This window comes from Diadema setosum, chromosome 5 (assembly GCF_964275005.1).
Source record: "Diadema setosum chromosome 5, eeDiaSeto1, whole genome shotgun sequence".
NCBI lineage: Eukaryota > Metazoa > Echinodermata > Echinoidea > Diadematoida > Diadematidae > Diadema > Diadema setosum.
Window position 1 is genome coordinate 9,198,679 of NC_092689.1, and position 26,040 is coordinate 9,224,718.

General features: G+C 38.0%; 1 protein-coding gene across 1 annotated transcript; it reads left to right on the top strand.

Moving 5' to 3' along the window:
* Positions 1-9,088: 9,088 nt before the first annotated feature.
* On the top strand, positions 9,089-21,078 carry LOC140228569 (cytochrome P450 4V2-like). Its single transcript, XM_072308800.1, has 11 exons — positions 9,089-9,260; positions 11,353-11,471; positions 12,962-13,047; positions 13,592-13,785; positions 14,501-14,570; positions 15,029-15,155; positions 16,790-16,981; positions 18,123-18,225; positions 19,241-19,375; positions 20,156-20,335; positions 20,915-21,078. The coding sequence occupies exons 1-11, from the start codon at positions 9,089-9,091 to the stop codon at positions 21,076-21,078; spliced, it is 1,542 nt and encodes a 513-aa protein (XP_072164901.1).
* The last annotated feature ends 4,962 nt before the right edge of the window (positions 21,079-26,040 follow it).

A 26,040-nucleotide genomic window follows, 5' to 3' on the forward strand; every position in this document is an offset into this window, starting at 1 on the left:
CCTGCGGATGTGAGCAGGTTGTCTTCGATAAAGGCCACCACCCTTTGGTAGAGGTCCTCAGGACGCTCATCCGGCTCTAGTTTGATGTCACTGAAATCAAGAAAGTGAGCGCCGGTACTTTGAAACCCATAATGAAGCCTGATCTTCCCCCAAATATCGTTGAGGGAGGTGGAAGTCTTGACTATGGAATTGCGTGAGATAATGGGACAATAATTAGCAATCTGTCCGAGCATAAGCTCAAGCATACTGGCTTTCTGGTGTGCTGATTTTCGAGACCCAGTCGGGACGCTTTCTGGGTCATCAACAAAGCCACGGAGTGGGCAAGATTTAGATTTTTGAGCCCATGAGCAATCATCATCTAGGAACGGCGCAAAATTTGAGTCTAGGGTGAGAGTGTACACTAAGTTTTGTCGCCAATTTTCGAATGAATTGACTGTTTCACGTTTGGTGAGACACCATTGCTTGGGTGCTCTTGGAGCTGAGGCCATCACTAAAGCCTATAGGTGGGACCGTAATGTAAGAGAAAAACAAGGAACTTACACCAACTCTGGATCGTTGGCCGATTTGGAGCTCAGCAAGCTTAACGTCTGCTTGTGCAGGTGAAAACAAATCCTCAGGAGTAGGTAACGTTTCCAGAGCTGCCACCACGTAAATGAGAAGCAGACACAAATCGAGTTTCCGAGTAAACAGTCACCTTGAAGGCATTTAATGGAACCCAGCTTCAGACCAGATACCCAGCAGTGTGTAGCAGACAGTAACGCTACAGTCACCGAGAGGTGGCGCTATATAACAAGCTTGACTTGTAACATTGATAATCATTAACAACACTGGCGCATGAAAATAGCGGCAGTGCGCTTATAAACGCCAGTTTCTATCAAACGCTAGCACTACTAAAATGCACTTATAATAATAATAGTGATGATAATGATAATAATTACTATTGTTATTATTATTATTATCATTATTATTTAAAATAAGATTTGATTAAAAAATAAAAGATAATCGACAAAAATATAACTCAGTATCAAAGCTTAATTCTAACCAATTGAGAGTCATGGGATTACATTATACATCATATTATCTCCAAATGTAAATGCTATGTAATCCATGAAAATATAATGTGGAATTTGTTTATTTCATACCAGTAACTGATTTGAGGTCATCCCACTAGACTGACACCCAAGAGTCATACAGCTCATGAGTTCGACATTGAAAACAGGTCCATGTCAGTTATGTAAACAGCTCACGAGTCATGCAGCTAATGAGTTCCACACTAGGCAAATAAAGCCCATGAGTTCGACACTAGGTAAAAACAGCCCAAGAGTTCGACAGATACAACACGGGGCTTAAGTAGTATTGGTCTCGTGAGCCTTGTTATAGCTTAGTGTCGAACTAATGGGCTGTATGACTCGTGAGCTGTATAACTCATGAGCTGTATGACTCGTGAGCTCTATGACTCGTGGGTGTCGGTCTTGTGACGCGACCCACTGATTATACCAGTCATGAATAAATGAAAACGTTAATGGAAATGGTGAGGAGTTGCGATTAGGTATAATTTATTTTCAGTTCTTTCACTAGTTCACTTCAGTTCAGTTTTGTTTTTGCATTCATTTTTCAATGTTCATAACGGCATAACAAAATTAAGTAAGGTGTTAAGATCAAATATATGAATTTGGTGCTTCAATATACATTGTGATACTATCGCAGGAAACAAAATGAAAAGTTAGAAGCAAGCAGCGACTTGAGGATAAAAGAAAATTCAAAACAAAAATTATTCTTTACAGTTAAACATGCACCAGACAAGATGATGATGGGTGGTAACCCGAAGTTTTGTCACTTTAAGCTGCTTCAAAACGTCTATTTTTTTTTTATTTATTACCCATAGCAAGCTATGATATAAAACAAAATATAAAGGCGAAAATTCATTGGTAATGGATCACCACCAATTTTCTTTCATACAATAAATTCCACAGGATATACTATTATATTACGATAAATTTTCCCTTATGATAAACAAACCTCTTGGATTCTTTTAACCCTTTCTGTGTCACTGAGTCAAAATGGCACACATTTCACATCTGTACAAATAGACAGGAAATAAACGTGACACAACGAGGGTTAAACTATGAATTAGTAAATATCATGCCGTATTCATACCTTGGTGGAAGTGAAATGACTCAGATAGAATGGAATTGTTTGTGCCTTTGTATATGCAGTCTAGAGGCTATTTGCAATCACCTCTCGACCACTATTGTATGATCATTGTTTGTTCTGTAATCTTGTCTATATGACTTTGTAGAAATTAACTGCGAAACCATCATTGTTTTGATGGGGAAGAAGAACAACAAATCGATGCCAATGGTAATCATATTTAATACATATGAAAACTAACTAACTCGAAGTTGTAAAGGTCGGTTTGTCCTCTAAGGATAAATCCTGTGTTATATATTTCCCACCGTATCAATTACATTTGGTATATTAACTACTTTCATCCTTATGGAAAAGCAAATCCGAAAAAGGTTCAGTATTGTTTTGCATGACATTTTTATTGCCGTGGTACACAAAGGCGGAAGAGATGCCAACGTTCATTCAAATTGGTTGATACCTTTATTGCTTAGGCAGTTGTTAGGTATCAACAAGTTCTTGGACACAATTTCTGTTCCCTTAAAGGCATTGTTACCTTGGCAAAACGAACTGCCCCCTCCCATCCTGCATTTACAAATCATACTTTTGAATACATGTACATTAGACCCACTATGATGAGAATGCCATAATTTTGCTGGACAGCGCTGTGCAAACTAGGCAAAAAACATTCTTCATTCTAATGTAAAGTAGAAATACAGGATATCATTGTTGTACTCACTCACATGTTGTTGTAGTTTTTTCCGTCGTATTTATACACAGCAATATCTTTTGTGATATTATCTTTACAAGATCATTACAATGTATGTTATAATTATTATGACCTCGAGGAGGAGATTGTTAGCAATGGTGGCAATCAGCAGCACGCATGCTTTTTATTTTTACACTAAACAATAATAAAGCCACATCACCACCAATATTTTAAGAGGAAACAAGACCTGACTTTTTTTCTTTGAGCGCCATGCGTGCAATCTCTAGAAGCTTCTCACTGAGTGGGTTATTCATTACATGAAGTTACATAGTGTATATGCATATTCATAAAATTTGTAATGTATGTATATGCGAGTGTCCCCCCCCCCCCCGTTCCTTATATATCATGTATATAGTGCAGACCCCGAAAAAATGCTGATTGCTTTTTTTGTTTTTCTTTGCATTTGAATGCCATAATCAAGTCATTTCATGCCGTATTTTGCATACTACGTATTACTTTTATATCGAATGTTGTATTCCAGAGTGTTTTCATAATTATTATACAGAAACATTTTGAAAACGCATTCAATCTGTTACTTTCAGTTGTCATAGTGTGTGTTGTGATAGCCAGAATAATTTTTGATAGCTCCACTGTATCATTGAATCGACTTTTCAGTCTAATGTACATCTAAATCCATAAACATGCTATGACATTGTTAGACCTTTCTGAGACTGATGACTGTCTAAATGATTTTCGACCTGTGCATTTTTGTAAAGTATATAAAGGTTTGGGACCAAAAATTTCAGCTGATTATCAACATCAATATTTTGAAGTGTTTTTGAATTGGTTACATTTTTGTTATGATTACTACGAAATACATCTATCACTTACGTTGTAAGGAATGGAAATGAATATTTTAGAAGGCGATATACCATGACATGAATTAAGTTTACCAAGCACAAAATATTGAGCACCGTCATTCTCCTTTACACAGAATAATTACCATTGGTTGTGAGACGCTTTAAATTGTTTTCCTGCACCAATATAAAAAAAAAAAAAGCACAACAATTTCACAATGGATGTACTGGTGGTTGTACGTGCGAACCAGCACATTTGATAGTGCCGTGGAACAGTGTACTTGAATATTGTTTGACCGGCTAACAGTGTATACAACACTTTAATAAATCTCTCTCATTCTTCCTATATAAAGCAACCATTGATATGGCTTTGGGGGCTATTGGTTACAATGTATTTGTTATTTTATGCTTTAATTAATCGCGTCTATTCCTGGTGCAAATGGCAAGCACACACACACACACACACACACACACACACGCACGAGTCCGAAAATCGGAAAAATAACTCAACGCCAAACTGATTACAAAAGGGTTCCAGAAAAAAAAAAGAATAACTGCCCAAAACAAAAATCCATACAATTTCCCTTTCGTTTGACTACAATAATTATTGACCAGGTTGGCCGATTTCACCTATACCATGTATATTTAATCCTCACGTAAAATCGGATGGACGGTCATATAGATTTATTCATTGGCAAAACGCTGTTCGCTGTTCTCCCATGCACAGGGGACTGTATGGAATTGAAGTAAAAATTGAAAAGGCATTGTCACGAAGAGCTCACACAGCAAGCATGACATCTGTATCCATTTTAGATATCGTACATCAGATACCAACAACATTATCTGCTTGCTCTCGCTTCCCTGTGTCACATCACCGGTGACTGTTTTGATTTGTCGTATATCCGGAGCGATTTATAGGGGTGGGGCAGAGCGGGATTTTTTCTTGTTATTTCTTTTGTTTTAACAACAAAAAATAAAGAGGGGGCGCGCGCCCAGTGCGCCTCCCTCTGGATCCGCCACTGAACAGTGCACGCACCCACCAATGAACATGAACATGACGAACATACCGTTCAAAACATACCATACAGAAGCCAGCTCGTGGTAGATTAGCGACAGGGTGGCGGATCTTTAAGCACGTTTTTATCTACAAGGTGAGTAAACCATCATTCATTTTGAATAAGCATCTAAGGCTTGGCATATGCAAAATTTAATGTCTCATGTAATTCTCATGGTATTCATCGTGAAATACTTTAAAACAATACGCACTAAACATTGTCTGAGTGCTCTCCAATTTGGTAGTTACGTTTTGAAATATAAAACTGATTCCAAAAACCTTTCGGGTTCTGCTTAAGGAGTATTGTTTTAGGACACTGCTGCAGCATAGTGTAATGTTTCGTGGGACTCTTCCTCTAAAGGAGCTGATATAAACGACATTCACCATAAGGATGGGCTCTATTTTCAAAAATTATTTTACGGTATGGGATACAGCCGAAGCACCTCACACGCCATGATGAGAGTTCCCGGTGAATTTGCAGGATGGGTATTGAGCAATAATTCATATTCCTTCATAGATTGATCACATGCACGAGTCTATAGCACAGGTAATAAAACTCTCCGGCTCATGTTAAACCTCGGTTATAAAATTGTTAGAAATATTTCAATGGAAATTAGAGAAGCACTCTGAGAGCGCAGACCTCCGCCAAGCAGCTGATTTAGACCAATGATCTTGGTCTTCCATAGAGATCAGTGATTTCCACCCATACGTATATATGCGTGCTGAAAATCGCCCGATTTCCCAATATAGAAGCCTTTTTCTACGTCATCAACTGCCAGTTGCGCGGCGCGCCTCGCCCTAGTATAGGTCGGATACAGACTGCTTTTCGGGGGTACGGTTGATAGTTGCCTGAGGAATCCCACTCCACGCTATGACCCGAGGAGCTTGCTACGAGGGTCACAGCGTGGAGATGAGATCCCGAGGAACCATGCCCCGCAGTCTACATCTGTTTTATATACCGAACAAGACTAAAGTGAATGTTAACTTGGTCAGTCGCGATCGCGATAGCCAACTCAAACATCGTGATCATCAGGAGCTTTTGCGCAGTGATTGCGTTGTACGTATATAGGCAGTGGCCACGTACATCTTATAGGTATGCCTAGTGCGCGTATGAAAACCTCAAAATGCGCAGCTTGAACTCCCAAGTTCATTGAACCCACCTGGCAAAATATCGAAAATCCTGCATAAAATAAAAAAAAAAATCCGGATCACTACCAAAATTCAATCATTTGTTCCTTGTGTCATTTTCAATCTTTCCTACAAGTTTCATTCAAATCCGTTAATAACTTTTTTTTTTTTTTTTGTATTTTGCACACGGACAAACCAACCAACGGTAATGAAAACATAGCCTCCTCCCTTGGCGGAGTTAAACTATGAAAACGTTTACCTCTGTTCTTCGTAAAATCCATGAATCACGATGGGGTTTTCGATTTATCAAATCTGTCTCTCATTCAAAGACAAAACTATTATGTAATCTTGATTTTTTTTGTTTACTTTGTTTTAAGGAAAATGAGACGGCATGAACACATCGATTGCAGATTATTCATTTTTGCAATGTTGGCGTGTTCATTCATGCGTGGATTTCAGTTCCATGTAATACCTTTACAGGCTAAAAGAGTATCAAATCGATTTTAATCTCATGTAATAGTGGTTTTTATTACAGTTATATGTAAAAAGAATCTGAATTTCAAAACAATTTTGTTCTTTTTTTGCTGCGCATACATACTTATGCAAACTATGTAACATTCATCAACCACCCCTAGTGCGTGTGCATGTGGATGTGTGTGTGTGTGTGGGGGGGGGGGGGAGGGGCCGGAGTCTTCTTGACAGGATGCACGTATCATTTAGGGGGCATTGTATATCTACCCCGCCCCAAATTTGGAAACAAGAAATAAACGCCGCCTATAAAAAAGGGCATATTACAGTAAGTGCCATAAAAATTGTTTTCAGATAATTGACTTTGTTATTCTATGTTATAATTTTCATAACTTTGATGCGTTTGATTGTGAATATCTCTTGGCATATACTTTGAACATGCAATCCATATAGGCCTTACCCACTGTGATTAAGCGATACTTAATTGCGATAGTGTTACATTTTGTTTGAAGTGTATCAGTAATTGGCTTCGGGTTGATGCCCGGCATCTACGTGCAAAGGCATAATCAATATCATATATTGTTTTATTCCTCTTAAAACTAAACGGAGTTAAAAAAAAAAAGTTTATTTTCCTCTTGTGTTTATTCAAAACTCTCGAAATTGACATCAAGGGTTGCATTATTTAAGTGAATAATTCCCACATTGTCGAAGTCAGCTGCGCAGAATTCATATATCATATTAGATACGTTGGGTATTCTCCTTGTGTGGCATCACATTCTCTTCAAAATCTCTCCTACTCAAACATTGATCTTTTCACGACAAAATCACTCTAAGAATGATCGCACAAAAGAAACAATCAACTAATGTTCAGGCGGTTTATTAACAGTGATATTGTGGGTACAGACTGGTAATCGGTTTCACATCAGTACAATAATGATGAATAAAACAATTATAAATCGGTAATGGAATCACTTACACGCATTACATCCACATCCTAATCACGAGGTTCATAATGTATAGTCCCTTGGTGGTGTCCAAGTACGATGTTCGATGCACAGATGAATGATCCTTGATGCACCGATGAATGATTCCTCCGACGTTAATCCAGAGGCACAGGTTGCATTAATCCACGGTATAGATCCGGGGTAAAATCCACGATATAGGTCCACAGTATAATGTTCACAGCGAAATGTGCAGAATCCAATGTTATGACGACCACGTCCAGTCGATGCGTTGAATGATGATTCACTTTATAATGTCCAGCAAGGAATCCAGCCCGTCACAGCTTTGCCGTAACAATGTCCGTTGACATTAAAATATGGAGTCTATCTCCAATGACGGCAAATTAATTCTCTGCAGGCAAAATGTCTCCCAGACCTTATCTCCACAAACATAACAGGTCAGCAGGTAACACAGGACTGACTATAACAAGTCGCTTCAGAGCCAGAAGTGACGTAACTCTCAGAGCAGAGGTGTTGGGTACTCTGCCTACTGCAGAATTTCTCCAGCTTTTATATCTATTCACCCCTTTCTAGTACATTCTGTAATTTTCTCCAACCTGGGGCCACACACTTGAACATACTAGCAAGTCCAAGTTCCAGGAATCCTGGATGACTCACTGCCTAACTATGTGTATAACATCATTGCCAAAAATAACTACCAATCACATTGGGCTACAGGGACAGTGCCTCACTCAGCCAAATATGTAAGCACTTCCCAGAACATTCTGGACTGGGTGAAATCATTCTAAATTGAGTGAGCTATAAAGTATTTCCTGTCACATGAATGTACTGTAGTTACATTGTATACCACCTAGAAAATTCTCCACTGATCTGGTCAACCTGTGTACATACACATTAAAACAACCATGCATGCAATACATCATACATGTACATAACTACTAGTGTGTACATTTGTGACAGGTTGCATTATTTGAATAATTCCCACATTGTCGAAGTCAGCTGCGCAGAATTCATATATCATAGATACGTGGGTATTCTCCTTGTGTGGCATCACATTCTCTTCAAAATCTCTCCTACTCAAACATTGATATTTTCACGACAAGTGCATCAAGAGGTAAGTTCTTGCTGCGGAGAGTATGATTATATATATATATAAATCATTATCACATTAAGATTAACCAACTTCGTTCTGAAACTGAATATGCTTTCATAATGTAAGTGCTGAGTTGAAATTTCTACGCTGTTTGTATTGTCATCACCGTTCACAAAATCTTGATTGTGTGGGATAATTAAACGGAGAGCAATTTCTGAAGACAGGATGTACTTTGAATGACGTAATGAGGCACGTTTTGTGGTTGTTTTTTTTTTTTCTCCTGATCGACCAACAATGTTTCCTGGGCATCATTAGAGTAGTACAGATTTTGGAGGTACAGTGTAATAGTGCTGCCATTTCTGTATATGACTACATAAATTATATCAAAGCGCAACCGTTCCACCTGTATGCCCCTTTAGTACTACAAATGTTATTGATATGGGTGTAACAACCACTCGTGACTTCTTTATGACGTGTAGAGGTCTTTATCCCCGCATGCAATTTCATTGCTCTTCCTGATGTATCCACGATGAGTCCTGTTACGGTTTCATTATGCAGTGTACACGGTTGCTATGATTTCATCTTTTAATAACAATTTCTAATATACGTAACTACTGCTAATACTACTTCTGTGCAAGCTGTACAGGTTAATTCTTTCACTTTAGTCTTTCACTGTTTTATTCAAAGGTAACCATGGCGATTGATTTTGGAATGGGGACTACAGCGATCATCTTTGTCGTGACATCAGTCATGATGTACTACTTGGCAAGGTGTGTCCGTATATTTGTTCTCATCAGCAAGTTCCACGGGCCCCCTGCACTCCCGATTGTCGGCAATCTTCACAGATTCCGTAATGATCCAAGAGGTCAGTCACCGTCCAGTGAAATTTCAGCGTTAAAGTTAATGGCAATGATTTATGTGTGTGTGTGTGTGTGTGTGTTTTTAATTGATATTATTTTCGTTCTGAAATGGTAAATACATGTACAGTGAAGATGGATAGTTTCATTTTCTTTTTTTAGTGTGCAGTTCAACTTACCTTTTGATACTTTTTTTTTCTGACCGATTCTATTGCGCGAACGTTGTCTGAATCCTATTTCTGTACGCATGAAAAAAAAAAAGAAATATTTGTCGCTTACCTTATCTGTTTGTTTCTTAAACAGTTTGTTCATTTTTGGTGACTGCTATAGCGCTAAATGGTTTATCATTCTGCTCAGTGTTGGATACATTTCTTTTGATTGTCTTGTGTGTCCGAAAATATTATCCCATTACAGAACATTGCATAACACCATGGCATATTATCACGTGATAATATATTTTTTCAAATCATAACTGGTATTTATTTAGGACATATGATGTAGTGTGGTGGCAGATCTAAAGTTCATGTGTCCAATTTGCCACCCTGAAAATGAGTTTTCTTTCATAAGCTGGTATAATGTAAAGTGTAGGTTAGTTCAGCTTTAATCATTGAGTGAGCGTTGAATGAGCGTTTCTTACCCTATTAAGCGGAGTACCCGACTAACCTGAAAGCATGTTTCATTCACGTCACATCTACGACATGATGATTATGCACCTATTTGTACCAAATGCACAGCACACACGGCATGTCACTACAGCCACAGCTCGTCTACGGTTGAACAATAGCCTTCGCCACAACTCCAATTTCCCTCAATGGTTTCAAATCGTACAACGGTATACAAACCCAACTGTATTACCAGCATTCCTTGTGAATTCTTTCCTTGTTGATGACCAACTGCAAATAATAATAATAATGATAAATATAATAAAAAATAATAATAATAATAAGAGTAATCATAATAATAATAACATGATAGTGATTATAATAATATATGATAAATACATAACAATAATTGATATCAATGCCGAGACCCTGTTAACACGAGTGCAGACTCGCCAATAATGAATGTACAATGTCTCCGGGCAAGTTAAATTGACATGACATTGCAAATCACGAAAAATAAAAATTTGATTATTACCGCATGCCAATTGTATTGTAGTGCAGAGAAGTTGAGAAGAATGTTTTTCCCCTACTTGATTTTCATTTGGTTGTAAGTTCTTATACATCGGAGACATGGACGTGTGACTTGACGACAAGATTTATTTCTTTTCTCCCACGCTCTTATCTTTTTCTCTTTAATCAATGTGCAGAGTTAGTGTGCCAAGCGAAATTTTGCAGTTTATCGGCGTGTAGTCCCAGCAACGTGTAAATCAAACCCTCATCAGTCACATACGTGCGCATGCTAGACTCTATGCTTGGCATATACCCGCGAATTACCACCACCATATGCGTACTTTTCCACGAACATGCTGAAAAAAAAAAAAACCCCAACAACGTTATAAAGAGTCTGGAATCTCTTCTCAGAGTAGGGTATAGACAAGTGCAGAGATCATTGTGTCAATGTAAAGTGTTGCGCTGGCGCAAGTGTTTTTACAAGGCATGCATTGTTGTGTCTATGGTATTTGTACTGATATACGGCTAATCGACTGTACACTGTACACTGCACATTTAACATTAAAACGTAAACTTTTGCTGTATTAAATACCCATTTTCAGGACTTTCTGCCGGAAACAATAAGAATAAATGGGGTTTGCCTGGAAAGTTTCTACCCGTTTAAACAAAATGCCACCCAATTATCTGGTAAACATCACAACACGCAACGGAACAGTTTGTTCAGTTTGTAAGTCAATCAAGCGGAATACCCGATAAAGCAGTGCCCAATTATTGAAACGGATCCCTGTGTATTGAACGTAAAATTTTCATGCCTTATATACATTACAAGAATACAGATGTGTAATCAAGGGAAGTACACAAATAAATACGTGTATGTAAACATATTCATCTATCAAATACATGTCATATTTCTATGCCCTATATGCTTGTACATGTAAACACATGTATGTATAGATTTTGTAGATGTATTGCTTCGTCTTCTTGATAGAACATTTCCTGTACGTTGATGGCGTTCTTGATGAATATCGAGAAAGATCAGGCGGAATTGTGAGATGGTGGTTAGGACCAAGGCCATCTCTGACCATCTACGGAGCCAAACACGTGGAGGTAAGTATTCCAAAGGACCTGTTCGTAAGTATTTTCCGTTACTGTTGCGAATAGAATAGTATAATAGTGTCATTCATCTATTATCATCGCTTTGATATAATAAGCAGTAAAAACACTTTGACATCGTTATAGAGATGACGTCGGCAGAGGTATATGCAAACCAACACCAAGACACAACATCTACCACAAATACATAAACTGAAATAACAATGAACAATGTGTTTATATCAGTGAGTATTGCTGTTAAGTGTTTAGAATGAACAAGACACGGAATGTCTGACAAATCAATAATGAAACAAACAAGAAGGAAACAAAAACCTGATATACATTTCATTTCACAAACATTATCAATGTCTACCATGAAACACGTTACGTCATACACGTCATGCAGGATGCAGAAACAAAGACGAATGCTCATGCAGGAAATGGGGTGGGGGAGGAGATGAGTTCTGATGAGTACCCTGACTTAATTTGACATGTATGTTTTTGTATACATTATGCACTCCAGAAAAAATAACTTCAACTTTTACCAGTGTCACCCTTGGAGCACCGTTAGCGGTCTGGTCTGAATCGTGTAAAGTAGCACATTTAAAGGTGCTCACTGATCTGAAAGGTGCAAAGTTACGCCCATAAAATATGTTCCTTTTGTCGGGGTTCGACATAAGAGGTGACCCGGTGGCATGGGACCACTAAAATTAGTGCCGGGGCACCAAATTCATCTTTTGGTAGCACGATCGGGCAACTAAGATTCATAATGCATTATTACTTGTGTTTTTATTTCGGGCCACCAAAATTTCAGATCTAAAGATGTTAGTGGCAGGAAACGGCCACCAGACAAAAAAAAAAAAAGAAGAAAAAAAAAGTTGATGTCAGATCGAGCCCTGCATATACATACACGTATGAATGTACATTATATGCATATAACATCATGTATATGTGTGTATGTGTGTGTGTCTGCATGTATTAGTGCCTGTGTACATAGGGTGTAACACTCAGTATTTCTTGTTTACTGTTTATCACTGTTTATAATGATGATATCCTTATGGCCTGCCGTATTGTACATGATTCAATTCTGCGTAATTGCATACATATTTATTATACTAATGATCCTTGTTTTTCTTACAAAATGGTAAAGGTGATTTATAGGCCTATAATGCATGCTTTGTATTTTGTTTCAACTTTTGTTAGACTGAAAGTAATGACAAATTGAATATGATACATGTACATGTATGTATATGTGTGTGCTTGTTTGTGTCTGTTAGAATGTGCGTGTGTGTGTGTGTGTGTGTGTGAAATTTTCACGTATTTAAAATGATCGATGGCAAAAACCAGACATGAATATTTATAGCACGTTTAACAACTTAAACCTTTACCTTATTTTCAGTGTGATTACATTTGCTTTTTTATTGCAAGCAGCTATCTGGTACAGTTTTGGGCGGTTTTATGTCCTAAAAGTATCAGACTAATCTAAGAGGCTTTCGTGACTACAGGCTCTACTTAACAGCAGTCGGAACACCAAGAAATCCTTCGCCTATTTCTTCACCAAACCATGGCTTGGTCTTGGGCTCTTGCTCAGGTATTCATGTAGTGACAACGTTTTCTTCTCTTTTTTTGCGCAACATTAGAAGAGCAAGGGGGAAGGGATGAGGGGATTAAACCCTTTATTGGCATGTTCCTTTCACGTTAGTGCATAGAATATTTCGTCTATGGATATACACTCCGTGTAGAATTAACTAAGGTAGTTTTGAAAGTATTAACTATGCCACAATACTCTTCGTTTATACAGTTTCCTAACTTCTTTCAGAGCTTAACTATAGTCACCCACCAGGAAATGACTTTTTTTTCTTCTTGAGTATTTATTCGGTTGATTTTTTTTCTTTATCTTTTGAGTTTTAAAAATCGTGTGCATATTATCATCACTAATCATTAAGTCTTTGGCAGCATTACATTGAACATAAACATAGTAAACTGGAAATCCTTGTGTAAAAGGCAAGGTCACTTCAGCTTGTATCTGAAACTTGCAAATAGTATCTGTGGAGGAGACCCACTTTTCCTCACCAATAACGTCGTACGTCCGTAGTATTCCGCGAAACCCCGTTGTTTGCAATATCAATCCTCAGTGACGGCAAGAAGTGGTTCCAACGCCGCAAGATGCTGACGCCAACCTTCCACTTCTCCATCCTCCAAAACTTCATGGATGTCTTCAACAAGCAGAGCAACATCTTGGCCAAGAAGTTGGACGCTGTTAAAGACCAACATGGGCCTGTCAATATACTACCGCTCGTGACACACTGCACTCTCGACATCATATGCGGTAATTTCCATGTTGCAGAATAGAACATCTTTCACTCAAAAACAAGCAAAAACAAAACAAACAAACAAACAAAAACAAAAACAAAGCAAACACAAAACATAACCATACAAACAAAACACCCGACACAAGTAACACACACACACACACACACACACACACACAAAGTAAAGTCTGTCTGGCAGCCTACATGCCTTGTATCGTATATTCCCCCCCATCGGTACTTTTCAAAATCTATATTCTAACTTGATATATACGTTTTCTTCATAAACAGTGTTCTCTGCTTTCAAAATTTCTTCCCTGTAAAGTTCCAAACTGAGCCTTGTGTGTGTGTGTGTGTGTGTGTGTGTGTGTGTGTGTTTGTGTGTCAAGTTATGAATGAAATCGAATGAAACAGGGAAAATACATTTGGCGTATAAAAGATAAATGAAATTTATATGTCACAGGACACTTGTCAAGCACTGGATGCATGCATGATAACATCGATTTACCACAATAAGGGATACACGAAGGGTAAGATGGCGATACGTCTTGTGAAGATTCACGAGACTTCTCCGCTAGCATTACAGGATACTGACATAAATATCTTTATCATGGTTGCTACCGTAAAAGTGCACAATATTAAGCATTCTTGTGAGAGAGGGAGAGGGAGGGGGAAAAAAGAGAAAGAATGAATAGCTCTGTTACAAAAAAAAAGTGTTTGCTCTTCCTCACACAGACACCGCTATGGGGAAACACACCAACGCCCAAGGTGAAGGTGACAGCGAATACGTGCGTGCAGTGAAAGGGTAATTAAACACTCCCTCCTGTATCATTCGTACAACCGGTATGGTATGAATGTAAATGAACGATTATGTTTTCCTTTTTACTTTTTAAGATAGGGACTCATGGCATCAAGAACTCTTCAAATCACCAAGTATCCATTAGTATAGAAGTGTACGGTTTATGTTCCAAATGGCAGCTATACAGTCATGAAAACTAATTTCGCGAATGTTTTTTGCATTTCTTGAATAAGAATGAAAAAGGGATGCATTCGATAAAAAGAAAAATAAAACAAAGAAAGGGGATGAGTTCATTGCTGTGTGCTTTTACTGATCACATTTGTAACATGATCTATGGGTCATGTTACCAGCTGAATGATAGGATTTTTAAATTTACTTTTTATTTATTTGTCTATTTTCTATTTATTTATTCATTTATCTATCCATCCATTTTGCAATCATGCATAAACTATCTACAAATCCAGCATGGCTGCCTTGGCCCTCTTCAGAGGTAAACACCCACATCTGTGGATGGACGAAATATTTAGCCGGACCAAAGCCGGTTCTCAACAGAAGAAATACCTTGAAGTTCTTCACGGTTTCACCAAATCGGTGAGCAATCACGTTGTTGATATCATATATATGCATGTATGTATATATATATATATATATATATATATATATATATATATATGTAATATACTTGCTTGTTTTGTTTTCAGATACTTTTCTGCATTTGCTGTAAAATAAATGTTAACAACAGTAATAAGGTATGACTAATAAAACAGTCAAGTTGTAAACAAATAGAAATATATAATACAGTGTGCATAAAATATCTTCGTAACAGACCTTGTTTGTAACGAAAAAAAAAGGAAAAAGATAACTGCTTGACTAACTCGCGGCATCTCAGCCCTTATTTCCATGTGTGCAACATCACTGTGTAGGCATAGTGATACATGGAAGTTGATAGGGGGGGGGGGGGGAGGGTGTTGGAGGGGTAGCCCCTTCCCAGACGGCGGAGCTTTTGCATTGTTAGAATAGAAATAGAACTATCTGATGTACACTTCTTTGAAATACTCCGAAAAATTGTCAGTCCCCAAATGTGTCGAGTCTTGTTAATCTGGGAGTAGGAACCGAGCGGGGGAAACATAAATCAAAGAGGATGAGGGAACTTTTGAATATATTTGAATTCAAGTGACAGATATCAAACATGCTTTTTGGTGAAATATTCTGAAATTTGCCAATCCCCCAAGTTTGCTAAGTGTATGGTTGGAGACCTAACGGGGGAGGGTGTGGGAGGATTATCCCCCTCTCGTGCGACGGAGCTTTTGAATTTTCAGAACTGAAATTCAATAATCGGTTGCACAATGAGTGAAATACCGTACGGATTCAATACGGTCGATAGTTAGTAAACACTGTAAAGGAACATCAGTGCTGCTAGAGTCCGGGTGCGATTTTTATTTATAAAAAAGAACAATTATATTTAGCGTCCGGCGTTGAGGATGCCCGCAGACTGAAGTGGTAATCATCTTTATTTTTTTAAAGGGTCTGAAGGGGGTGCGTTCGCACCCAGTGCACCCCCCCCCCCCCCGTGACGCCCATGGTATGGAGGATTCAGAAAACAAATGTCACTATGCCATAATTTCCCACTTTGTGTAGTTTCAAAGGGAATTTGTGCTGTCACTGTCAAAATGTACTGCAGTGTGCATATTTGGGAATTTTGACCCTGGGAAGCAATATAGCTATTGTTCAGTGGGAGGCTTTGTTTGGTTTAAGAACAAACGGAAAGAACGCATAATCGGGTAGAGACATTCAAATAAATCACTTATTTCTGTATGTCAGCGATAAGTGCTTCGAAATGGCCTCAAAAAAGGGCCTCAAAAAGCAAAAATGAAACAAAACAGAGAAGAGGCAGCATTAAAACGTATATTCCAGTAATGAATCGCACACATCGGTATAATTATGTCTAACGGTGTTCTGCACTAGGAATGTAGATGATAAGATGACAATAATGATTCGTGTAATCTTGCTATCTTAAAACACGGAAAGTAAACCATTCACGTAGTATGGTGTGTTTTACACATGATTTATATCAGCAGACTTACAGAGATACATGTTGTACACAAACACACACACAAGTATATATATATATTATTATATATAAAGTATATATGTATATACACATGTGTGTGTGTGTGTGTGTGTGTGTGTGAACTCATGGTTATTTTTTTTCCTTGTACCGCAAGATGATTCAACAAAGACTGCGTGAACCAAAGAAGCTTGCCGACATCCGCAGCTGCTGCAGCAGTGACGATGGCGCTATTGCAGGGAAACGAAAGAGAGTGGCTTTCTTGGATCTGCTCATCCAAATGCACAGAGAGGACCCCAGCTTCACTCTGGCTGACATCCAGGAGGAAGTGGATACCTTCATGTTCGAGGTGTGAAGAGAAGAAGAGTTTTCTCATCGACAAACTCACTTGTGTTTCAATGACCATTAAATCCCCAGATTTCAAATCGACTTTTTCTGCAATATCGGCGATGATGAGGTTTACAGGATCGTTATTTACCTCTGCCTTCGTCCAGTAGTTGTACCTTGGGGCATTTCATCAAGCCTTTTGGTAGTTTGTTTGTTTGTTTTTTGGACAAATTTTGCCCTCAGCCAACCAAATACAAGAATTTCAGTTTGAAACTGTTTGTCAGAAAAAAAGTCTGACAAAACGCTTGAAGAAATGCCCCCCGCCCGATGTGAGTTCGTCAACATGTGCTCCGGGTCTCTAGCAGTGATTTTTATTTTGGACCATTCCTAAAAATATGTCGCCTGGTTTGATACAGTTACGATCAGATTCTGCTTCATGGCTGACGGAGTTTTCTGTACCTAAAATTTTGAAAGGCGTTATTTACCATTTGCAGATGGAACGAAAACTAAGCTTTAGTGCTTCAAAATAGTTCTATGATATAACATGTGAGTTAGGAATGGAAACATCAAATGTAAAAATAAAAGTAATCAGTATAATATTAAGCATTGTTGAATATACAAAATGTAAAAATGGTTATGATAAAATTGTTTCTGGAATGAACCGTCTACGGTATGGTTTATTGAAAAAAATAGTGATATCTCCTGATATTTCAAGCTTTATAGCAAAAATTTTCTATGGAAGAATGTTTTGTGATGCAACTTACCCACACATATGCATCAAATGTGATAACTCAAACGCTTTTTAAACTCCTGATCCCAATGGCAAACAATGCCTTTGATAATAATAAAATCACCAGAGTCTATAATTGAACGCCAAATACAAAGAGAAAAAAATCTTTTTGTTCAAAATTCTGTTATAATTTTTCTATTCAAATCAGTAGTTATTATTATGAAATAGAAGCATGATGGTGATAGAACTAATCTAGAAATAGAACAGTATATAAGTATGATTGCGGTGAAACGGAGACACCAGAATCCCCAAGAAAACGGAGATAAATCTGATATGGATGTATACCTAATTCAACGATATACATCATACTTTGCGAGATACCTACAAATCATATCTGAATAAATGGATACGATCATTTGCATCTGTAACACAGGGCCACGATACGACCGCTGCAGCTATCTCCTGGAGTCTATACCTACTGGGTCTTCATCCAGATGTTCAGGAGCGTCTACACGAGGAAATTGCCTCAGTCCTAGGTACGATTTTAGTTTGGTCAACTGCATAATCTCCTTCACAGGTTCCCAGTCTGTGTGTCCACTGAGTTCAGCCAAGATAAGGTTGTGCTGTATACAGCGAAGTCGCTTCTGTTTGGATGCATAACCCTCTGTATTTGGGATAACCCAAAGAATCGAGAGTCGGCATCTATAAACAAAAAAAGTGGATGTCCAAAGAAATTATGTAGCCTCCCACGAAGAACATGAGCGTGTAAGAATCCTTGTAATCTGGTCTGTTGCACAAACAGCCCGAAAGACGGAGGAACAAAGGTGGACTCAGTATAATGCAGTTGTCACTTGATGGCTTCAGCAACCAGAAAAATGCGATCACACGCGATCACATAACAAGAAAAAAAAATTTGCTTTCTCAATTTTGTGCGAATAAGCGACATAGTGATACTATTCGACTAGTAAACAATGATTAATGTAACGCAATCGAATTTTAATCTAAAGGTGTCTATTCTATGCAATGCTCGTAACCTGACGACCGCTAATTTGCGAAGATTACGTCTGGTCAGAGTAATCTGACTAACCGGTATAAAACAGAAAATACTGACTTTTTGTGTCGCGGATAGAATTAATATTCTAACCTTTGCGTGAATATGATAGTTTAACGTTTTGCGTATTTCTGGACTTAGTTAAGGTTACCCCTATAGGCATTTCGAATCTTCGAATGGAACATTATGAGTGTCTGTCTTTCCAGTCGGCATTATTACAGTGTCACGTGAATACATTTCTACGGCTTATAGTGTATTTTTTTATTAAAATGAATTGTTTTAATGTTATGCCTTGTACAAAAAAAAAAAAAACCTTTGGGATTTCCTTATAACAGTCAGGCAATATACCAACCATTTTTTTTTTTCACGCGAGGAGATAAATAAGTTATGCATGGGTGTGCATTAGTGTGTGAGCGTGTGTGTCTGTACATGTGTCTGTACATGTGTGTTTACGTGCGTGTGTGTCAACAAACTGACGACTACATGTTATGCTTCTACAGGGGACACAGACCGTCACGTGACTACAGATGACCTGCAAAAGCTCTCGTATTTGACTTGCGTAGTAAAGGAAACTCTTCGAGTCCTGCCGTCGGTACCAGCCATTGGCAGGACCCTTGACAGTGACATCATCCTTGGTGAGTGAAATTTGAAAGAGCTTTGGTGAATTGCATTTGCATGTACCGTCCCCCTCCTATTCCCCGGAAAAAGAAAATGACGCAATTGTGACAGTAAAGATGACGTAAATATCTGTTCTTAATCCAGCAAAGAATAGATGACGTAAATATCTGTCCTTAATCCAACAAAGAATCCGCTCCTTTAATTTATATTACATCTGCTTTCTCAAAGGAAAAGTTTTTCGAGCAAGTAAAGTGCGTTTCTTAAATTTTGTGATCGTGGCAAAATACCAGCGATGAAGCCAGTCGGAGCAAAGGATAAGTGTTGAGATTACTTTGGGGATCCGCAAACCACCGCCCAATGTTTGTTAATGTGAAACAGGGTTCGTGTCAAAAGTTGGAATCAAGAAATACAGCAGACACACGATGTGAATTAGTCCGGATGCCATCAAATAGAAATTAAGAAATGCAATCAATTCTGAACGCAACTACAAAATAAAAATATAAGTGATGATTCTGTATAACAGACTGAGATCAGAATGTCAGAACATAATCAGAATATCATAAACATTGCGCTTGATTTGCTAATGAAAAAAAAAAACCTGACAGGCAATGGCGTGACGTAATATGGAATAATGTGCCACGAAAACGCTAAATAATAATAAATGAAATAAGTACGATGCTATGTGAAATATTGCCGTTGTCGCAATTCGTAATGTATATCATTTTGATTTGCTTTCGCTCATCCTACTCGCAAAACAGTAACAGTTGTGGATGTTGACATGTTACTCCAACTTACAGATGGGAAGCTCGTACCGAAGGAAACGAATGTTGTTTTGGGAATCTACGCCCTCCATCGCGACCCTGGACAATTTCCTGATCCCAATAAGTTTGACCCTGATCGGTTTCTTGCGAACAACAGTTTCAAGCGACATCCCTACGCCTACGTCCCATTTTCAGCTGGACCAAGAAACTGCATTGGTAGCTATCTAAATTTCGCCAAATTCCAAATAATCTTTGTTTTCTTCAGTTCGTTGTCTCATACACAAAACGGTTACTAGTATTTCAGTATAGTTCATGCAGTCCGAAAATTCTCGAGAATATACAGAATATCGTTAGTGAACCTTCAGCACTAAATTTGATCTTCCTGTAAACGCTTTCAAATTGGATGAAAGTGATCTACAGGATTGAATAACAGTTTTAATATGATAGGGAATTAACATCACAGTTCAAATAGGTAATGGCGATGTGTATACGGATCTGGATCGTAATGACGTGCAACATGCCGTCAAAGTGAATGAAGTCTAGATGCTGGATTTCTGACTGTCGAGGATATGAATGTGAATACTATGCGCGTTCTGCCAATATCGCCGACATTCATTGTAAATCGTGCAACTTGCACTCACAGCCATTGCTGTTTTACTTATGTTCAAAACGCCGGAATACCACACGGCATCACATTGTATAGTGCAACTTGTATTTAGCCATATCTGTTTCAGTCATGCTCAGGACGTCGGAATACCACACGGCATCAACATTATAATTGATCATCCTATACAGGACAGAAATTTGCCATGATGGAAACAAAGGTCACCCTGGCCAATCTCCTGCGGCGGTTGTCATTCAAATCACTGCAGACGGTGGAAGAAGTGAAGCCAGCAGGTCTTATGATCCTCAGCCCAGCGGAAAGCCAAATCTTCATGAAAGTGAGCAAAAGGAAATGAAGGAAGGTTCCTTGTTATCACAGCGAGTGAAGCCTAAAGAGGGCGTATTCTACAGTAAGCAATCCCGGTTGGGTGAACGTCTGTGGGGTAAACTGGCACCTCGTCTACAACCACCCTGTCCACTGTCCACCTAGTCTAATGCCATCTCGTCTAAACTCACTTTGTCTACTACCAACTCGTCGACCAACCATTTTGCCCATATGCCAATTAGTCTAATTGTCATTTCGTCTACTAGCCATTTTATCTAATGTCCAATTTGTCTAAGTCACATTTCGTCTAACACCCATTATGTCTATTGACCATTTCGTCTATTAATCATTAGGTCTATGAATAAAATAGTCTACAACTCATTTTGTCTAATAGCCAATTGGTCTACAACCACCTTGTCTAATAGTCAATTAGTCTAATAACCAGTTAGTCTACTCCCAACTGGTCTACTGCCAACTGGTCTACTCCCAACTGGTCTACACCCAATTGGTCTACTCCCAACTCGTCTACTCCCAATTGGTCTACTCCCAACTCGTCTACACCCAAGTGGTCTACTCCCAACTCGTCTACTCCCAACTAGTCTACACCCAACTGGTCTACACCCAACTCGTCTACTGCCAACTCATCTACTGCCAACTCGTCTACTGCCAACTAGACTACTCCCAACTGGTCTACTACTAGTTATATATATATATATATATATATATATATTTTTTTTTTTTTTTTTTTTTTTTTTTTTTAGGTTGAGCACTCTTGGTGCCCCATTTGGTTTAAATTTTTATGTTCTAATTACGACAATTTTTTAGGAAAAAAAGATAATGTCACAGTGTGAAAAACTTGCTGTGTTATTTTTGTGGTGGATGTGTAATTCATATCAGAAGGAATCATGCAGCATCTATTATGTCCAAACTTCAACACTCCATCCATTCAACTTTGATAAACAATCATAAGTATGGTAAAAATGAAAAGGAACACATTAGAAGTACATTATCAGTATTCTTTATTCTGTCTGCCACGTACTGATGTATGTAAACGGTTAAATGCACACAAAAAAGGTTGAAACATATACACAAAAATATGACTCATGCACAATATATAGCTACTACTAAGATGAATAATTTACTTGCCTGCAATGTACTCAATACACGTTTCGCGAGGAACCCTAAATAAGCATTTATATGTCCAAACTTCAACACTCCATCCATTCAACTTTGATACACAATCATAAGTATGGTAAAAAATGAAAAGGAACACTTTAGAAGTACATTATCAGTATTCTTTATTCTGTCTGCCACGTAGTGACGTATGTAAACGGTTAAATGCACACACACACACAAAAAAGGTTATTAGCATGACCAGATGCAAATGATCAGTTTGGGTAAATTGTTGAGAGTAAAACTATATCAGTTGGGAGTACACCAATTGGATATAGACGAATATAGACCAATTGGGAGTAGACAAGTTGGGAGTAGACCAATTGGGAGTAGACCAGTTGGGAGTAGACCAGTTGGGAGTAGACCAATTGGGAGTAGACGAGTTGGGAGTAGACCAGATGGGTATAGACCATATTGGGTATGGACAAACTAAGGGTTGGACGATATGATAACTAGACAAAGTGAATGTAGACTAAATGACTTGTAGACGAGGTATGAGTAGACTAACTAGTAGTAGACAAAATAGATATTATAGACGACATGGCAAATAGACATTGTGAGTGTAGACGATTTGGCTATTAGATCAATTGTTTTGTAGACGAAATGCTCCTTAGACGAGTTGGGTATTAGACAGTACGGGTAGTGGGCAAAGTGACTATTAGACAGTATGGGTACTGGACGAAACGAGTTGTAGACCAAATGGGTATTAGACGAATCGGTAATAGACGATATGCCAGCAGACCAATTGGAAAATAGACATAGTGGCTGTAGACGAGGTCACTATAAACCAGCCATGACAAGTTAAGAACGATACAATGATTTTAACACTATTAAGAGTTGGCTGGAAAGATCACACCGTAACTTAGTTATAATTAAAGGGTTTCATAAAAGAAAAGAACTCTGTGTGTGTGTGTGTGTGTGTGTGTGTGTGTGTGTGTGTACATCATCGTACATCGTCGCTCGATGTACGTGTACCACACACGGTTTATAGTGACCTCGTCTACACGTACATCGAGCGACGATGTACGATGATGTACACACACACACACACACACACACACACACACACACAGAGTTCTTTTCTTTTATGAAACCCTTTAATTATAACTAAGTTACGGTGTGATCTTTCCCGCCAACTCTTAATAGTGTTAAAATCATTGTATCGTTCTTAACTTGTCATGGCTAGCAAATCTAAGATAACACCGCTTTTCTTTGAATGCTGTTCCGAGGCAGCACGATTATGAGTCTGGATGAAATGTTGTCTAGCTTCACTAGAATGTTTATAGAAAAGGTGTCTTTCACTTTTGATAATTGCAGTTACCTGTTATTAAGCATTCTACCATAGGAATTCAGTGAAATACAAGAGCTATGCTACTAGTCCATTTGTTTCACTTATTCATTCTTATTGAATTGAGATTTTTTAGAAGATTGAGAAAATGCAGATACTACAAGGTTTTGCATTTTGTTTTATTTTGTTTTTCATTTTTTTTTTAGGTTGTCAAACTTTGCAGGTTGGGCAGCCCTGTTATTCATGGCATAGAATTTATGTCTTACACGTGCTTTAGATTATGGTCATGTTAGGCAGTTTAACCCATTTCGTACGGGAACGTGGTGGTCTGCGTATTAAGTCTATGGGCATTTCAGAATTCAGTATGGAAGGGTTAAGATACACTTTAAGTTAAATTTGCTGTGTATATAACAGAGATGAGTATGTTACTGATCGGTTTTATTTTCCCTTGCTAAAAGTGTCTTGGGAGGATACTTGATATAAATTTGAGAATACCCGGTGGTGACTGCTCGAGAAGCTAAGATTTTGTTTTGTCTTTATGTGGTCAATTCTTCTGGAATGCAATCAGTCGGGAATACGACATCGTTCAGTTAAGATGTTTAGCATGCAGTTATCGTTTGTACATAAAAGGTTGAGACTTGTCAATTTAAGAAATATTAATAACGCGATATGTTTCGTACTACAATGTTAATGATTTTTTTTTTTCTGAATGTGCTTTTCAGAGAAATTGTTACCATTGCGCGCACTTCTTTGAGAGTACTACTCTCCTGCTGCTCTTGAACACTGTGTCGTCTTACTGTATGCTTGTTATGTATAATCTATTATGTTATGTTCAATGCAAACGTTGAGTTTCAAACGTTTCAATGCAAACGGATAACTCGCACAATAATGTTTGCTTTGAGATTTTGAAAGTATAATGTGTGTATTACACTGTGTATTACACACCTGTGTCGACTATTACACCCCAATGTCTTAACCAAGAGTAAAATTAGATAGACAGATCGACAGAGATCTTATCACATCGGACTTGAATCATAAGAGGGGTGTGAAATTTGAAATTTTTCACAAGTTTTAAAAAATCTGTGATATCATTTGCAAGTGCGCATTCAAAATAACAGAGGTGATGATATCATTTTCTTGACGCCTTCCAGTGAACTGTAAAATAATGTGTACTATATTTCTTTTCTTTGTTGACATGCTTGTGCCTTGCAGCAGTCCAGGGCCCCGTTGCTAGAAACTTTGAGTTTAAACGCAACTTGCAACTGATCGTCACTGGCCAATCAAAATCATTGTTGCATGCATGTCTTCTTAATAGGGCAGACCCTGAGCCAATCAGAATGGTTGTTTCAAAGTTAGCAATTATTTGCAATTGATTGCAACTTTCTTGCAACGGGGCCCTTTTGTAATCACCTCTCGACCACTATTGTATAATCATTGTTTGTTCTGTAATCTTGTCTATATGACTTTGTAGAAATAAACTGCGAAACCATCATTGTTTTGATGAGGGAAGAAGATTAACAAATCGATGCCAATGGCAATCATATTTAATACATATGAAAAACTTACTAACTCGCAGTTGTATAGGTCGGTTTGTCCTATAAGGATCAGTCCTGTGTTATATAGATCCCACCGTATTAATTACATTAAAACTACTTTCATCCTTATGGAAAAGCAAATCCGATAAAGGTTCAATATTGTTTTGCATGACATTTGTATTGCCTTCGTACACAAAGGCGGAAGAGATGTCAACGTGCATTCAAATTGGTTGATACCATTATTGCCTAGGTATCAACAACAGTTGGACACAATTTCCGTTCCCTTAATACTTAAAGGTATTGTTACCTTGGCAAAACGAACTGCCCCTCCCATCCTGCATTTACAAATCATACTTTTGAATACTTACTGTACATTAGACCCACTATGATGAGAATGCCATAATTTTGCTGGACAGCGCTGTGCAAACTAGGCAAAAGACATTCTTCATTCTAACGTAAAGTAGAAATACAGGATATCATTGTTGTACTCATTCACATGTTGGTTTTTCCGTTGATACACAGCAATTTCTTTTTTTTTTTGTGGTATTGTCTTTAAAAAATCATTGTGTTATATTATGACCTCGGGGAGGAGATGGTTATAGCAATGATGGCAATCAGCCGCACGCATGTTTATTTGTTTTATGTTATTTTACACTAAACAATAATCAAGCCACTTCACTACCAATATTTCAAGAGGAACCAAGACCTGACTTTTTTTCTTTGAGCGCCATTCGTGCGATATCTAGAAGCTTCTCACCGAGTGGGTTATTCAAAATAATTACATGAAGTTACATTGTCATATGCATATACATAACATTAATGTAGGCCTATGTATGTGCAAGTGTTTTTCCCTCGGTTCCTGATATAATATGTATATAGTGCAGACCTAGAAAAAAATGCTGATTACTTCTTTTGTGTTTCTTTGCGTTTGAATGCCATAATCAAGTCACTTCATGACGTATTTTACACACTAAATATTACCTTTTAGATGGTAAAT